This window comes from Podarcis liolepis (genome assembly GCF_965112155.1).
Source record: "Podarcis liolepis genome assembly, chromosome: 5".
In the NCBI taxonomy this organism is placed as follows: Eukaryota; Metazoa; Chordata; class Lepidosauria; order Squamata; family Lacertidae; genus Podarcis; species Podarcis liolepis.
Window position 1 is genome coordinate 12,092,295 of NC_139556.1, and position 18,170 is coordinate 12,110,464.

Below are 18,170 nucleotides of genomic sequence, written 5' to 3' on the forward strand. Positions count from 1 at the left end.
TGCCAGTGCACAAGACAACCCTTGAAGTTTAAGCTTTGCTCCCTCCCTCGCAGTGTTAAATGGAACGCATGTTTCCCCCCATGAAACACCTTGAGAGTTTTTGTTGCTGCGTGACATTGAGCGAGCTGTATGGTGCAGCGATTCAGCATCAGTGAAAGCCCAGCCCATCAGGTCCTCCATTTTTATACCCCCCCACTCCTCCCTCCACCCGAATACAGCACAGAGGGCTTAGCACCTCTGCTATAGGTTCCGTCATACACAAAGGCCACCTTTTTAAAGATACTTCCAGGGTTGCTACTTTTATATCAGTGCTTTCGTTCAGCACCAAGGTCTGTGAGTTGGGTGCCCCAGCAAATAGTTTTCTATGGAACTTGTTGCAGCAAGGTGTTCTGCCTGGGGTTCTTTTTCTAAAAAAACCCCCAAACATGCTCTTTTCTCCCTCTCCCTCCCTGCTGCTTCTCCACTCGGAATTGCCCTAGCTTCTGTTGCACATACGTACATGCTTTCTGTAGTTCTGTAGATCAGTGATTAGTTAGGCTGGCCTTCCCTGTGCAGCTGGACTTGGCAGCTGATCTCACCATTCCCATGCCCCTTGCAGACTTTACCAGGGTCTTCCCGTCTTCAGGGAGCACTTGCCTAGGAAACCTCCAGCAGTGCAACCTCCTGAGTGCTAATCTCGTGAGCTTGGGGGCAACGTTGCAGACGCCTGGGTGAACTCTTGGGCTCTTGAGCATCTTGTTTATTTATCTAGAACGGTTATGGGCCACTTCATATTCCAGAAAGATCTCAAAAGTGGCATGCAAGATAAAAATACAAAATCACGCGCAGCGTTAAATATATTGGAAAACGGGTCCAACAAAATTGTGGCTCTTGTAGCTGTAATCATCCTTCTGGAAATGCCCGGGTAAGCATAAAAGTTTGAAGCAGGTAGAAGCACAAAATTGTCGGCGTCTGTCTGATAACGTGATGAAATGCATTCCACAAAGTAGGGGCTGTAAGAGCAAAAGCTCCACTCTGTTATTGAGAATCATTGCCGCATATAGTGATCAGCGTCGGTGGTGTTTCCATGATACTATTGCACATCATAATTATTTACCTAGACTAATAACTTATTTATTAGTCTGGAGAGATCGAAAACATGAGCCTGGGGCGAATGATGCACAGCAGCGAAGCGGCTGGAGTCTCCACTCCGGGAGCTCGCACATCTGCACTAAGCCCATGGTGAAGCTTGGAGTGACGTGTTGCGATATATACACAAATGGATCAGTCTGATAAATTGTGCTGATAGTTTTCTGAGGTTTAGCTAAGTTGGTGTTGTCACCTCCGAGGATCTCGTTTTATCCGGGAAGCACCGAAACGTGCACAAAGGCTCCTCTGCAAAGATGGTTGTGTATTTAAACACGCCCAGACCCCTCGTTTTCTCACCTGCAGTTTTCCTCCATCGCTACTGCCCTTTTGCAAGTTAAAACTAAACAAAGCAATTGTACTGTTAGGAGGTTAGCTGGCAGCAGGAGTGAGCCAAGCTGAAAACCAGTCAGGTGGGCTAGTCAACCAGCTGGCAAACCAACTAATTCCAGAACTTAATTATCACATTTTCTGCAGTGATCACAGGAATTGTGGCTTTTTTCAGGGGGGGGGGGAGTGAGGAATGATTCTTCTAAGCCCGAACACTTCCAGAGTAAAATGACAGAGCAAACTAAGCTCCCTCCAGCTGTTGGTTATCCCTCTGCGGTGGTAAGGGATGGGGGAACGGGAGAGTGGTTTGTGAAGCTGGAGGAAATGGCTGGGAACAGGGTTTAATTAAACATATGCCATCTTGGTTTTGTGAGTATTCCTTGCAAATACTCACAAAATTCCCTTAGGGGAGGTTTTTTTCCAGTATTTACAGAGGGTTGTATCTAACGCCGTGTATGCACAGTCCCACTCGCACAACGGACTTCCCTTCCATTTCTCTCCCCATGCGCCATCGAAATCTTCTCCGTAGGGTCCTCTGATCCTCTGGAGCATTGTGCACAGGGGTGGTAGGGGAAATTCCATTGCGCAAGTGGACGTCTGCTGCGCCAGCATTGGATAGGACCCAAAGAATTGAATACTGAAGAGAGCAGGGGACTGTTCACCAGCCCCTGTAAATATTCTCCAATGTTCTACGGACACGGCTTGTTGGCATGCCCAAGAGCTGGGAATTTACTGAACTACGGTATCTTCTCAGGAGTCTGTTGAGAAAGTTGTAGACAGCACAAGGATTACATGTTCCGTTTATGAGCGCACACCAGTATATTGTTTACATACTTGTACATATGTGCCACAAGCATAGAAACGAGAACCCTGCAAGGCTCTCAAAGGCCACGGAGGGTTTTGCCCACTAGCTTCACTGAAATCAGAGGTGGGGAAGATGTAACACTCCAGGTATTGCCAGACTGTAACTCCCTGACTGTTGATCATGCTGGTGGGACTCGGGGGAGTTGGAGTGCAACAAAATCTGGAAGGTGACCCCATTGGCTACACCTGCTTTTTTCAGCTGGAACTCCGTTCTGGCACCACTCAGATGGGTTCCAGCACCTTTCAGGTGGGTGCCATTGCTATTCTTGTAGAATGAGGTCGGCTTTCATGGTGAATCCAAGCACCTATTTTTCTAGAAAAATAACACTGCATATACCCAATCCTATTTACCCAACCATTGCTCCCAGCAGCCACCCCAACTAGGTCTTAAAACGGGCGGGACATCTCTCTGTTCATTCAGCAGCATTAGCCGTTTGTGAGTATTCAGTTCTCAAAATGTCACATGTGTTGATTCCTGAGATTAAAGCTGTTTGTTTTCATTATTATCTGAAGCCCCTTCCCACCCACTTTCAAAAGGGACCAGTATTCTGTTTAGCTATAGCAGGGTTTCCCAACCTTTGGGTCTCCAGCCGTTTTTGGACTACAACTCCCATCACTCCTAGCTAGCAGGACCAGTGATCAGAAGTGATGGAAATTGTAGTCCAAAAAGAGCTGGGGACCCGAGTTTGGGAAAACCTGAGCTGCAGAAAGGATTGTGAGCATGGTGCCCTCCTGGGCTGGGCACCAGCAGACTATGGACATAAAGCTACAAAGGGAGCTTACTATCTGAACAGCTCGGAAGAGGTCAGGCTAAGCAGTAGAAGGGGGCTGAGAAAAGAGATGTCACTACGACAGAAGTCGGAGGAAGAGTGGGGAAAGGATACTGTGGCACCGTAGGGTGGCACTTCTCATTTAGTAGCACACGTCTCTGTGAAATCCTTGACCTCTGTTTTGTTCTCTCACCATTCGTATCTGCTCCTGAAGTGCATAAATCCCTTTGCAGAAACTTCATTAAGTGCAGAGTTGAGGCATAAGGCTGGCACAATTTCAGTGCCAGAAGGCATATTGATGTAAAGTTAAGCAGTTCCTTCTCTCAGTAGCCCTCTCTCTAAAGCAGAGCAGAGCTGAGGTTAGAGTAGGATGTGCAATATTTCTTCTTCTTATTTTTCTTGACAAAACAGATTTTAGAATAGCACACCTACTACATTGACCCTTTCGCTCTGTAGAGTTTAGTATATGCTGTCACAGTCATTGCTGGGTAACCTAGGAGCTCTTCCTTATGTCTTGGGGTGTGGTGGTGGAAGCAGGTTCAAAATACACACATGCTAAAAAGCATTTATGCAGTAAGGTAGAGGGGGAATTAGGGCACCAAACCATTTCCCTTCTTCCACAAAATCATGTGTCTCATTACAAAAGTTAAAGCCGTTGTGGGATTGCTCTGGCTTTCACCCGCGCACCTGCAATTTTAGCTGCCATCCTCATTTAACCTGACGATAGAAGCTGAAAACCTGACTGTTTTTCCATCCCAGATTCTGGCTACTTCATAATCCTTAGTCTTATCCCATCCTGCTTTTCTGTGTCAGAAGTGATTGAAATGGCTGTACAGTGGTACCTTGCAAGACGAATGCCTCGCAAGACGAAAAACGCGCAAGACGAAAGAGTTTTCCGTTTTTTGAGTCGTTCCGCAAGACGAATTTCCCTATGGGCTTGCTTTGCAAGATGAAACGTCTTGCGAGTTCTTGCAAGTTTGTTTCCTTTTTCTTAAAGCCGTTAATAGCCGCTAAGCCGTTAATAGCCACTAAGCCGCTAATAGCCGTGCTTCGCAAGACGAAAAAACCGCAAGACGAAGAGACTCGCGGAACGGATTAATTTCGTCTTGCGAGGCACCACTGTAAAAGGCTGTAGTTGTGGAAATTGAATTTTAAGAGAAGAAAATATTAAAAGCCCTCGCCTGTGATGTTAGGAGGAAGGTATGTGATTGTCGGTCAGTTCCTGGGTAGAAACGGGCAACGGTGAGATGAAATGCGGAAGCAGACGCGTCCTTAGAGCACAACATTGAATATGCTTATAAATTATCGGAGAGTACTGTACCGGGGTGGACCACGGGCTCCCTCTGAGCTCTGCAAATCCCTTTCCCTTTACAGAACTCAACAGACTTTCGTGTGGCAAAGCTTACATTACCTTAACCTGAACTGGGGGAAGTGGTCGGTGATGAATTGCCTTTCTGTGTTTTTCCTTCATTGTCAGCACAAATCCTTGTTTAATAAAAGATTTGGCTTGAAGGAAATTTTAATTAATTACAGGTTCAGTAAATCCTGAGTAGGACTCTGCTGTGCTGTGTCTACAGTGAATGGCCTTCATGTGCCTTGTGTTTTTACTCCTGTTCTCTCTGCTGCCTGACAGTGTGATTTATGGCTGTTGTTTTCTACCACTACACTGTTTGCCCTCTAGGAGGGATTGGTCTCCTGAGCCCCCATAATAACAGGAGCACTTTCACAAAACATCTTTTAATGACAACATTGTAGCAGCCTTCTGTAAGTCAGGCTAATTGCAGACATACCCTATTAATTGCAAAATCTAGGAGAGGTTACATATTTTACAAGCTTTTAATTTGAAATCGCCTGAGATGATTTGTCTTAAGTGTTTGAGTAGAGATGCCTGTAGTATTCTGCAGTAGACCATTGCTAGGAAATGGATGCAATGAATGTGGTTTGCAGTGGGGGCTTAAAAATATCAGATTTTACTATAGGGGCAAGAGAGTCTGTTTTTTACCTCCATAGTAAACTGAATCTGTTAATTTCATTAACTAGTATTCATACTTCCTTTCTCCTTTTGGAAATACGATTCCTTACAAAAATAGACATTTGGCATTAGAGAGCTTTTCTAGTGGTATCAAATTCAATGACTATTCATGAAAGTTAGTCGCCTTTTAAAATAAATGTTTTCCCCCCCTTTCTGTTAAAAAAGACATTTTAAAAAAAAAATTAAGTCCTAGTCTGTTCGTTCCTCAGGAGGTTGTAAGGGGAGGAAGAGGTGATAGTGACACAGCAGCAAATCAAGTCGATGTAGCACAGCAAGTTCTCAATTTGCTGCTCTGCTATATTCATAGTGCATTATCAGTGCTTTGTAGTTCCCTATTGTGACTCGCTCAACTCTATGTGAGACAGCCCAGAATCCTTACTTGCATACACGATGCTGAAACCAAAGTAGGTGCCTTAACTTACAGTGGTCATGCTTTTTTTAGGGAAGGGGAAGAGATACAATTTAATTTGTTAGTGCCTTAACTCATACCTTGGAATGGAGGATTGTTTGGTCCTAGATTTGGCTTTTCGGGACTTGCTATTTTCCCCCTTGCAATATCAGAATGAAACGTGTTTATTTTAATGTGTGCTTAAGTCCTGTGACAAGTGTTGCCGTGTTAGTGCTGCCTGGGACATTGATTATCCAAAACAGTACTTTCTTTACGGACTCTCATAGTTTCAGTAATGGACAACGTATTCTTCTCTTTGCAGGTAAAACTGATTCAGGAAATTGTAGCATGTAGTGGCATTCTGATAACCTCCTACTCTTACATTCGCATGCTGCAAGATAACATCCATGGTTACGGTTGGCATTATGTGATTCTAGATGAGGGACATAAAATTCGGAATCCAAATGCTGCAGTTACAGTTGCTTGCAAACAGGTAAGACTTTTTAAAAACAAAAGCATTTTGATTGGTTAAACTAGTGATAAACTTGATCTTAACGCTTACTTCACGCTTAGGCCATGTTTCAAAGACTTCGTGTCATGTGTAAATTGCTGGTGGAATTTGCACTTTTCTGTGTTTTATTATGACATGAATACGCTTCTCCCTGCATTTACAGTTCTGCACTCCTCATCGAATCATCTTGTCTGGATCACCTATGCAAAACAACCTAAAAGAGCTGTGGTCCCTCTTTGACTTCGTATTTCCAGGAAAACTAGGAACACTTCCTGTCTTCATGGAGCAATTTTCTGTTCCAATAACCATGGGAGGCTATTCTAATGCCTCTCCAGTTCAGGTAAAGGATGCAATTCTCAGAAAATTGAAAAAAGCTCAGTTCCAGGCCATGTTCTAACACAGTCACTAAATGTCCTATCATCTCCTGGACAGTTAACATTAAAAAAATAAAACAGTAAACAACAAAGAGAATCCTAAAAATTGTGCAGAATAAAACCACAATTCAAAACTAATTAAATAAGACTTAGATCTCCGGCTAATGAAGACGTGCTATTACTACTATTATTTACTTGATTCTTAATTGTGCCCTTCATCAGACAATCCAAGGCTGAGTTTACATATAACAGACAATAAAAACTATTGCATACAAAATACAAAAATCAGGTAAAAATTAACAAAAGTGCTAATAGACACTAAAAAAAAAACATTGAGCCATCATAACATAGTGACTGAATGTCTTACCTCGCCCCCTGCCAAAGAGCTGGGCAAACAGGTATGTCTTCATTTGCTACTGAAAAGGTAAATGACGTTTGTGCCAGATGACCCCCCAGAAGGATGCATTTCAGAGATGGTGCCACCATCAAGAAGACCCCGTCCCACACTGCTGTCCCACAAACTTCATCTGATGATAGAACCACAGGAGGCCTCCCCTATTGATCTAAATGAATGAGCAGGATGATATAGAGAGCCTTATTAATTCCAGACTGACCACATAAGGCCATCCACCATTTAGTACATGAAGAAATGCAAGAGAATTACTGGCTAGCATAATATACAAAGGCAGATTCTATAGCAGGGTGTCTTAGGCGCGGTGACCAGTATCCAAGCAATCACTCACATGCTTCCAAGCAGAGGTTTTGCCAAGGGAGCGGTGAACTTGTACTCTTAACAGCAAGGCCCACGTCACTTGACAAACCGTTTCTGAACACAGTTTGGAGTCACACCAAAGTCCTTTTTAAAATGATGTCTGGTGGAGTTGATATTCTTTTTCCCACCGAGGACAGGAAAGGGGTTTTCAACTTCACTTAGCTTCATTCAGTTTCTCAGATTGCTCACAGTTATAGACTTGATTGGTCGACTCACCCAGTCTGCTGATTTTGAATTCTTTAGACACTTCCCCACCCCCAATCTCTCTTTGTAAACTCACATGTTCCTGCCAGGCCATTTTTGGTTGTTTTCCAGATGTCCACGCTCCTCACTTTGAACTCACAAACTTGTGTAATTCGGCCTACCTTGGGCTTCTCCTCAATATAGCGAACTTCCTACCTTATTTTTGATTCCAGATTGATTATTTTGATTCCAGATTGATAGGCACCCAGCTGCACTGCTGGAGGGGATGGCACATGTTCAAGTGGGGTTTCCTGCAATTCTGTGTAGTTTTTATTTTTATGTTCTTTCAAATAAATTCCACCAACTAATTTTAAAATGAATGGAGAATGATTTGCTGTTAGTTTAGATCTGTGGTTCCCAACCCCCACAGGGGGGCAATTTGATTTTTAAGGTGGGCAACACTTAATGGCCTTTTAGGCTTCCTCCACGTGAATAGGAGTTCACTTTTTGAATAAGAAGAATTATATGTCAGGGGTGGGGGTGGATCAGGAATTTAGAGATGCTTAGGTGGGGCATGGCCCAAAGAAGATTGGGAACCACTGGTTTAGATGCAGCTGGTGCCCGTATGAGGTTTTTTTAATGTACATGCAAACAGACATAATAAGTGTGCAAAATATCAGCATGATAACCTACCCAAAGTTTTCACTAACCGGTGAAGTATTTTATCTTCCAAAGTACATTAAAATAAATATTCAGTGTGGTGCACTGGTTGGAGTGTTGGACAGACCAGGAGAACCAGGGTTAGGATTTCTAGTCAATCATGAAACCTAACAGGTAACCTTTGGGTCAGTGTACTTTGAGCCTATCCCACGTCACAGTTGTTTTTGCGAGAGGATAAAATGGAATAAGCCCCATGCGTATTATGCTGAGCTCTTAGTGAGAAGTTTGGGGTAAAATGTGGAAAGCAAGTATGATTAATAAACTAGCATTGGTGTTGTTTTTTCCCTTTCCAAAGGTAAAAACAGCATATAAGTGTGCTTGCATTTTAAGGGACACAATTAATCCCTATCTGTTGCGGAGAATGAAGGCGGATGTTAAAATGAGCCTGTCACTACCGGAGAAAAATGAGCAGGTATTGTTTGACACTATATTTTGCACCCCAAAATTTATCTGAGAGGCTACAAAATTATCTGAGAGCCAGTGTGGTGTAGTGGTTAAGAGCGGTAGTCTCGTAATCTGGGGAACCGGGCTCGTGTCTCCACTCCTCCACATGCAGCTGCTGGGTGACCTTGGGCCAGTCACACTTCTTTGAAGTCTCTCAGCCCCACTCACCTCACAGAGTGTTTGTTGTGGGGGAGGAAGGGAAAGGAGAATGTTAGCCGCTTTGAGGCTCCTTAAAGGGAGTGAAAGGCGGGATATCAAATCCAAACTCTTCTTCTTCTTCTACATGTGAAGTTATGCTTTGAGCAGCTCACTACGCGTGTCTACGGTGGGAAGTCACAAGGATAACTATAGTACTTTGCCCCACTTGCTTTCCTGTTGCTTCCTCGTGACACACTTCCACCAATTTAATGAATTCTGACCTCGTAGTAAAAGATTTGGGTTGTATCCAATGCTGCTGTTCCATTCATGCAACAGACGTCTGCTTCTAACGATGGAACTTCCCCTGAGAAAGGTTGGGTTTTTTTTGCAATTTTTCTTTTCTTGTCGGATCTAAGCTTATTTGGGTACTTTAAGAACATGAAATAAATTATGTATAACTGTGTTGCAGCACAGGCTGATATTAGCAAGCAGGAGAACTCTGCAGAACTCACAATATAGAATTGAGTAAGATTTCCCCTTGAGGACCAAGGGTGAGGAAATTCTATGTTGTGGCTGTGACTCGTGACTTTTAACAGATGATGAGCCCAGGGGCTGGGAAAGTCTCCACAGAGATGCTAATCCCTGCGATAAAAGCAAAACCTATGCCAGTTCATAGATGGTGAGCTCCTTGGGGAAAGATCTGTATTTTTCATGCATGTTAAGTATAGCTCCATACTTTCTACATGTAATAATGTCTGCAGTGTCTCTTTCTTTAGGTACTGTTTTGCCGCTTGACAGATGAGCAGCACCAAGTATACAAAACGTTTATTGATTCCAAAGAGGTTTATCAGATTCTCAACGGAGACATGCAGGTCAGTGCAAAGAAAGAAATTGGCATGCCAAATAGCACGAAAGGAAAAAGTTCATCTTTTCCATTTGCTGTCAGACAGCTTAGCAGAGCACTAGCAGAGGGTTAGTTAGTAGGCATGAGAAGTTAGCAGAACTGACAACATAGCATATTTACCTTTATAGTTTTCAAAGAAGTCCTTTAAATTCAGGCTGGCCAACGTCTTCAGTCTAAGGAGCTGCATTTTCATATACCGTATTTTTTGCACCATAACACTCACTTTTTTCCTCCTAGAAAGTAAGGGGAAATGTCTGTGCGTGTTATGGAGGGAATGCCTACGGGTGGCATGCCTACGGATTTTCCTCCTCTAAAAACTACGTGCGTGTTATGGTCGGGTGCTTGTTATAGAGCGAAAAATACGGTAGTTCATATGTCTCAGTGAAAACAAGCACTGTAGGAAGAGAAGCAGAGGAGTGGTGGTGGAATTGAAAGAGGGAATTCTGCAGCCAGTACCTTTGGCAGTGCATAACTTATTTGGCATGATAATTATAGTAGTTTTACTGAGGGAGAAATAAACGTCTCTCGTAGGCCTGGGAGATGTATCAGTGCATTGCCTGAATAGGTTTAAGGTTAAAATTGTGAGAGCGATTTCAGAATTTCCAATCTGGCAATGTATCGCGAGTCCCTGCTTGTGCCAGCGGCATTGCCCACTTCAATAGGCCACCTGATGCTTGCCCACTTGCCCTCCATGGCACAGCTACCAGCCTCAGGAGTGGTGCTTGCCTGCCTACCTGCCAGCACCTTCTTTTTCTGGCTGTGTGAGCGCTGGCAGGCTGCCTCCTCCCTCCATATATATATATAAAAATTTTTATTAGTGTTTTTTTAACATATCATTTTCAACAGTAATTAAACATTCTTTTACATCTTATTCAAATTTTTGACTTCCATCAATCCTGTCTGAAAATTTTCCAATCTAATCTCTCAGTAAGCATTTCTTATCTTCCCTATTACATTTCAAACTCATAACCAGTATCTCTATCTTTTTCTACTTTGTAACACTTCATATATTTCTCCTTACAAAACTTCTTGTAGTCCTACTAGCGTAATTTGTTGATTACCGTTGCTCTTCAAATAATTCATATACTTCTTCCAATCTTCTGTAAATCTCTGGTCCCGCAGGTTTCGAATCCTTCCTGTCATTTTGTCCAATTCTGCATAGTCCATTAATTTCGTCTGCTATTCTTCTTTCGTTGGAATTTCTTCTTGTTTCTATTTCGCCTCCTCCCTCCTTGCACCAAGCGGAATGGGTGGCTCCTGGTAGCCACTTCTTGAGCAGCAAGCGGCTGTCGTCAGGACGAGCCACAGCTGGCGGTTCCAAGGAGACTGGCAGCTCCGCAGTGCCTTGCCATGCGGTACCCAGGCTTATAGGCTCCGCCCCGGGCAGCACTGCCTGCTCAGCCTCACCAGGAAGAGGCAGAAGTTGCGCACAGTGACACAAATCGTCTGCATGGCCAGCAGCTGCCTTTTCCCTCCCCGCTTTCTTTCCTCCTCCCAGATACCATCATATACTGCAAAGTTTAGCTGGTGATATGTTACGATATAAGAGCCCTAGTCTCTTGTTGAAAACCTTCTTCCAGTGGCCGCTTGCTTTCATTCTGATCTGTTATGCTGGCTTAAATGTGGAAGGACCGGAACATGCAGAGAATAAACATTTGTCTGTCCTCCGTGTAGATTTTCTCCGGATTGGTGGCCCTGAGAAAGATCTGCAACCACCCAGACCTCTTTTCCGGTGGTCCTAAAATTTTGAAGGGTGTCCCTGATGAAGAATTGAAGGAAGAAGACCATTTTGGATTCTGGAAGCGTTCTGGGAAAATGATAGTTGTAGAGTCTCTGCTGAAAATATGGCACAAGCAAGGCCACAGAGTACTTCTCTTTACTCAGTCTCGGCAGGTAAGTCACGCTTTGCATCTTCTCTGTCTAAAGTCCACAGCTGTGACCTGGTGCTGCACGCTAGAAAGTTGCCTTCAGAATCCTCCCAGAAAGCAATGTTTTAAAACCAAGGGGCAAGGTACTGTGTAGTTCTGATCAACATACCTGGGGAATATGCACAAATGTTTTCGTTTGTATTTTCAAATAAATACATGATAACAATACAGTGGTACCTCGGTTTACGAACTTAATCTGTTCCAGGAGTACATTCTTAAACCAAAGCTGTTCTTAAACCAAGCATAGCTGTCAACCATCCCTTATTTGGCGGGAAACTCCTTTATCCCAGCGTTGTGTCCCGCTGCTGGGGGAGTCTAGGAAGGAATCTAGGAATGACTGGGGGGTGGAGCTTGCATGCCTTGTGCAGATTAAATCGGCCGCGTTGCCTGGGGACTCGCCTTTGCTCAGCGCTTCCCAGCGGAGAGGTGACGGTGGTTTTCCTTGCTGCATCCCCTTTGCCGGGTTGCTGCGCTGTGGGAACCACCACTTGAGACTTCGTTTGGCTGCTGGCTGGGCTTTCTGCCTTTGGCTCGGAGGGGCTCAGAAGTTGAACATACCTGTGCCCTGAAAATCCCTTATTTTGGCTGCTGATCCCTTATTTTCGAGGCTGCTGGTTTTTGAGGCTCCCTTATTTTCAAATCTGTAAGTTGACAGCTATGAGACCAAGGCATGCTTTCCCTAATGAAGCCTTCCATTCGTAAATGGAGGTAAAGTTCGCTAAACCGGAACACTACTTCCGGTTTTGCGAAGTTTGTATACAAAATAGTTCGTAAACAGGGCTGTTCTTAAACCGAGGTGTGGTTGGTGCTGTGGTCTAAACCACAGAACCTGGGGCTTGCCGATCAGAAGGTCAGCCGTTCAAATACCTGCGACGGGTGAGCTCCTATTGCTCGGTCCCTGCTCCTGCCAACTTAGCAGTTCGAAAGCTCGTCAAAGTGCAAGTAGACAAATAGGTACTGCTCCGGCGGGAAGGTAAATGGTGTTCTGGTTTGCCAGAAGTGGCTTAGTCATGATGGCCACATGACCCGGACGCTGCGGACAAATGTCAGCTCCCTCGGCCGGTAAAGCGAGATGAGCACCGCAACCTCAGAGTCGTCCGCAACTGGACTTAACGGTCAGGGGTCCTCTGCCACTGTACTAAGAAAAATAAAAATAACAGGGTACAATTTAGCAAGATACGTAGTAGATAAATAGATGCAAATTTCCAACATATAACCACCTAAAGAATTCACATAGAAATGCATATGCCCATTGCTTCCAATACATAAAATATTTCACAATATTCTCAACAATGTGTGTGGATTTACATTTTCTTGCACTTCTTACGCCTATTTTCAATGATGAAAACTAGATTTTTCAACAAAAGAGATAAGATTGCCTCTCCTTTATGACTCTGTTGATCAGTTTTACCATTCCAGTGTTGGAGTCCTTCTCCCTCCCCTCCCCCCCAAATTATAGCAGATAGTTGCTCATGCCACTGTCAATATATATTGAACAATTTCCCTGACACCAAGCCTTTAATATACCTAAATAAGATAGCTATTAATTTGATTAACTGGTATTTTTAAAAAAATTAAAAGTGAATCTTCCATTTTTAAGTCCATTAGATAGTAAATAAAATCAGGTTTTGGTACTTTAGTAAGAGCATTCCCTACTCTAATTTCAGTTGCACATACCAACTTTGGTTAGACCTGGATTTTAATTTGTGGCTGAAAAATGTCCTACTTAGAACCTGCTTTGAATTTATTAGGCAAAAACAATTTCTGTACGAGAGAAGTGTTAAAATGTATTTTTCTGTTTTTATATTGTAACCCACCCTGTGATCTTTCGACGAGTGGCAGTATAGACATTTAATAAGTCATCATTATCATCATCACCATGATCTCTGCCATTAGTTTTTATGCTGTACAGTGACTGTTTTGATTTTGTTTTCCTGCTCATCATAAATCTTTTCCCCCCTCGATTTTGCAGATGCTGCACATTCTCGAAGCGTTTCTAAAGCAGAGAAGCTATTCCTATCTCAAGATGGATGGCACCACAACAGTGGCATCAAGGCAACCCCTTATTGCAAGGTTTAATGAGGTAAGAAACTCTGGATCAGCCAGGTGGTCTCTGATCTTCATTGGAGAAGCATGGAATTTAGCATTCAGTTTCGTAAGAAGAGCAAGACTCAGATGAAAAGACTTGTAGGAAACTTCTGGAACTATACACAGGTGCAACATGCCCAACACATTTTGAATGAGGGATTACTCAAAATAACAAAACATTTACCAGGTTCCGATAATAACTAATTATTATTATTATTATTATTATTATTATTATTATTATTATTATTGCTGTTGTTGTTGCTACTGCTGCTACATAACAGGAAAGGATGAGATTCGAAGATGCACCAATATTTAAAATTAAAGTTACAGTGGTACCTTAGTTCTCAAACAGCTTAGTTGTCGAACAAATCAGCTCCCAAACACTGCAAACCCAGAAGTAAGTGTTCCAGTTTGCAAACATTTTGCGGTAGCCAAACATCCGACGTGGCTTCCAACTGAGTGCAGGAAGCTCCTGCAGCCAATCGGATGCTGCGCCTTGGTTTGCGAACAGTTTTGGGAGTCAAACGGACTCTCAGAACGGATTAAGTTTGAGAAGCATGGTACCACTGTACTGTGATTATTATTTATCACTTACAAAGCTCCTAAATAGTTTTAAAAACTGCATAAATTGCCCACCAACCCACCCACCCTTGGAATTTCAAGCCTGGCAGGGTTTAAATTTAGTTTCACAGTTCAGACGGAAGAATGAATGAAGGTTTTCCTATTCTGTTCAGTTCTAATGGTTCCCATGTCACAACAATTATTTGATCAGCTTATAATAATTCTTAGCACTTGAACTTTGCAGATGTGTGGCCTTTCTCCTTCGAACGTACACGCAAATAACTATGTTTGCTGTATGTGAATCACAGGTGTAAGTTAGTTTTAGCTTTATTTTAGTGGAATTTGTTCCCAAGTAAAAACGTTTAGGATTTTACAGCCTTGGGCAGCTAAGAAGCACGTTCACTGCATCCATAGGCTGGAAAGACCTACAAACGCATTTTAAAACTTTTCCTAAATGTGGCTTGTGGTGTATGTATTTACAGGACGAATCCTTATTTGTATTCCTACTTACCACTCGAGTCGGTGGGCTTGGTATTAACTTGACGGGTGCAGACAGAGTGATTATTTATGACCCCGACTGGAATCCCAGCACAGACACTCAGGTAGGTTTCATGGAAAAGAATATTAAATCTGAGATGTACCTTTATAAATAAGCCAGTTCAACATCTGCCTTGAGCCAGGATGTCTTAACTTTGACCATTCAGAAGCATGCAAGTCTCAGGATGTTGAACTGTTGTGGTTTTCCAGTCTGCACATCCATGTTGAAGGTGTTTTAGCCAAATGTACTTAGAACCACTCACATCTCTTCCTTTAGAAAACGTAGCTCTGGGAATCCTGGTCCAGTTCTTAATCACAGCGCAGATGGAGCAGGATTTACCGTATTTTTCACTCTATAGGACGCACTTTTCGCACAATTGAGGGGAAATGTGTGTGCGTCCTATGGAACGAATGCAGGCTCCTTAGCTTCAGCAATAGCAACGCTAAGCCTCCGAAGCTCAGAGGGAGTGCTCCCTCTGCTCTCCAGAGGCTTCCCGTTGCTTTTGCTGAAGCCTGGAGAGCGAGAGTTATCAGTGCACACCGACCCCTCTTGCTCTCCAGGCATCAGGGATAGCCGCCTGAAGGCCTTCAGAGCGCAGCGCAAGTTCCCGCTGCATTCTGGAGGCTTCAGGTTCCTTTCGCTAAAGCCAGGAGAGTCTTGCTCTCCCGGCTTCAGCAAAAGGAACCCGAAGCCTGAGGAGCGCAGCGGGAACTTGCGCTGCGTTCGGAAGGGTTCAGGAATAGCCGCGCACAGCCCCTCCGGCAGGAAGAGGCTGCACGCGGCTATGGCTTCTTTAGCCCCGCACAGCCTCTCCCGGCCGGGAGAGGCTGTGCGGGGCTAAAGAGGAAGCCAAAACAGCGAGCGGGATCCATCCCGCTCGCTGTCTTGGCTTGTGCCATAGCCGCGTGCAACCCCTCCGGCAGGGAGAGGTTGCGCGCAGCCTGTACGCTGCTCTTTGGGGCTGGGAAGGGGAATAATATTTTTTTCTCTTGATTTCCCCCTCTAAAAACTAGGTGCGCCCTATGGTCCGGTGCACCCTATGGAGCGAAAAATTTGGTAATTCTCTCCCTCTGAACTATTTTCATGCCAAAAATTGGCTCTGTTACATGCTCTTGAGAAGGTAAATAGCAGTTTTGGGTAGGAAGGCATGAAAGTGAGAAGGATGAACACACCTTCCTCTACAGTATTGATATGGATTTGGGGCCACATGCCTGCTTCTTTTTCTAAAGACGGCAATGTGGCTGCTTTTAAGCACATTAGTTAAGGTTTTTAATTTGGTCTGGCTCCCGGAATGTTGTGTCTGAAAATGCCGTTTGCAAAACACCTCTTTGTATTCTAGGCTCGCGAACGTGCTTGGAGAATAGGCCAGATGAGAGAAGTAACCGTGTACAGACTTCTTACTGCTGGTACTATCGAAGAAAAGATTTACCACAGGTGAGTGGCACACTCGCATTGACTTGCGAGTGTTTCACCAGGTGCAGCTCTGAGGAACAGCATTTATTTGTATTTTGCCGGGGGTTTTCCCCTGCTGTGAAACTTAAAGCAGTGTACGACGGGTTCTCAGGCAGACTCCCTTCCAGGCACTAACCAGGCTCAAACCTACTTAGCTTCAGCCGTTTTGCTGCATCATGTTCTTTTTCAGCCCATGCCGACAACATGTGCAACACGACAACATGTGCAAGGAGAAATTCCAGCCGTGGATGGGGGTAGGGCTGGAGGAAAGGGGTATGTCCTGGCTTGTGTGTCACCATTTGTGCTAAGCAAGGAGCTTAGTGGCAGGACAGGGGCGACTTGGAAGTGCATGCTGCTTGTGTATATCTTGGTGAATGCAGCTACTACATAGCTACAAAATGTTCAGTTTAGAGGCTGAACACAAAGCACAACGCACACAAAGGAAGGTCTTTGGAGACATGGGAAAGAGAAAAGGTGTCCTTTCATTCCTCCCTTCAAAACCACCCCACCCTATCCCAGAACGGATCAACAGTTTAAAGTAACTGAGAATCTGCTGTAAGTTTGTATGGAGCATAGATCACTTCCAAGCCAGAATTAGGGACCTATCTCAAACCGTAATATCTGCGAATTATGCTCAGTAACAACCATAGTTTGTCTGATTTAGATGTCACAGTAAATATAATTATCATGAATCTATCTAGAAGCTGAGGAGGAGCCTTATTGCTCTTGTTGGCATCCCTCTGTCAGTGGAGTGCACCTCCGGGGGTGAAGTCAAACTGCTGCGTTAGCAGTATGGAGGTCCTGGGCTGCCCAGACGACAGGACCCCTCTCTGGGCCTCACTGACGCGGTGTAAAGAAAAGAAAAGCAATACGTTCTGCAGCATATCCCTGGTGTCCTAACCATGGTTTGGCTGTGACATCTAAGCCAGGCCAGTGCACAGCCACAGCTTGTAGGTTTGACACAGGAGACTCAGGTTCAAGTCCCGGAGAAGTTGTTTTTATTCTAACCAGTCTCTAAGCTTTTAAGATCATCACACTTGCCCTCTCTAAGCTGGAGTTTGCTTGGTTCTTTTATTATGAGATGCTGGGATGCAAATGTACCAGAAAAATGTTGGCTCTGTATCAGGATGCCCCTGAAGCAGGTACTATGTGGGTGACTAGTGTGAATTTAGTGTTAAAAGTTATCATTGATAGGCTTAATGACGAGCATAGCTCCCCTCAGTTCCATATCCTCACTCCCCTCGAGTTTTTCTTTTAATATTACCATCTGTCTTGCCTTCAGAGAGCCAGTGTGGTGTAGTGGTTTAGAGCGGTAGTCTCATAATCTGGGGAACCGGGTTCTCTTCCCCGCTCCTCCACATGCAGCTGCTGGGTGACCTTGGGCTAGTCACACTTCTCTGAAGTCTCTCAGCCCCACTCACCTCACAGAGTGTTTGTTGTAGGGGAGGAAGGGAAAGGAGGATGTTAGCCGCTTTGAGACTCCTTTGGGTAGTGATAAAGCAGGATATCAAATCCAAACTCTTCTCTTCTTCAGGAACTGAAGCAACTTTTATTATAGCTTGTTGGACCCTCTGCCAAACTTCTTACTGGATTTAGCTTTCTTTCCCCCTTCCTCCTCTTTTATGGGGATTTCCTTTTTGTTTGTATTTTCTGCTGTGGATAAACAGTGTCTAGTGGAATATATCTTTGGTGTGTCATGAGATTAAGTGCAGTAAACTCATATGGTTAGCAGTTTGTGAATTGCTTAAAAGTTACCAAAGCAACTCGGAGCATCCATGTGAAGCATGCTGCACTGTGTAATTTTTCCCTGGGGTAAAATTTGCATTGTTTAGTGCTTTGAACAGAAAGCTATGCATATCTTAACACAAAATTCTGTGGGGTTTTTCCAGACAAATCTTCAAACAGTTTCTAACAAATAGAGTGTTGAAGGATCCGAAGCAGAGGCGCTTCTTCAAATCAAATGACCTCTATGAACTCTTTACATTGAGCAGCCCAGATGGGGCACAAGGGACCGAAACCAGCGCTATATTTGCAGGTATGTCTGATGA

The 18,170-nt window shown here is 44.0% G+C and overlaps 1 protein-coding gene across 3 annotated transcripts in view; it reads left to right on the forward strand.

The window, feature by feature from the left end:
* ERCC6 (ERCC excision repair 6, chromatin remodeling factor) overlaps nt 1–18,170 on the forward strand; it is a 318,760-nt gene that overhangs the window by 293,653 nt on the left and 6,937 nt on the right. For all 3 annotated transcript variants that reach the window (XM_083505455.1, XM_083505453.1, XM_083505454.1), the window contains 9 exons: nt 5,832–6,002; nt 6,184–6,360; nt 8,365–8,481; nt 9,428–9,523; nt 11,230–11,448; nt 13,456–13,566; nt 14,615–14,734; nt 16,010–16,104; nt 18,012–18,157. In XM_083505455.1, coding sequence (XP_083361581.1) covers nt 5,832–6,002; nt 6,184–6,360; nt 8,365–8,481; nt 9,428–9,523; nt 11,230–11,448; nt 13,456–13,566; nt 14,615–14,734; nt 16,010–16,104; nt 18,012–18,157 — 1,252 coding nt within the window. The remainder of the gene's footprint in view (nt 1–5,831; nt 6,003–6,183; nt 6,361–8,364; nt 8,482–9,427; nt 9,524–11,229; nt 11,449–13,455; nt 13,567–14,614; nt 14,735–16,009; nt 16,105–18,011; nt 18,158–18,170) is intronic.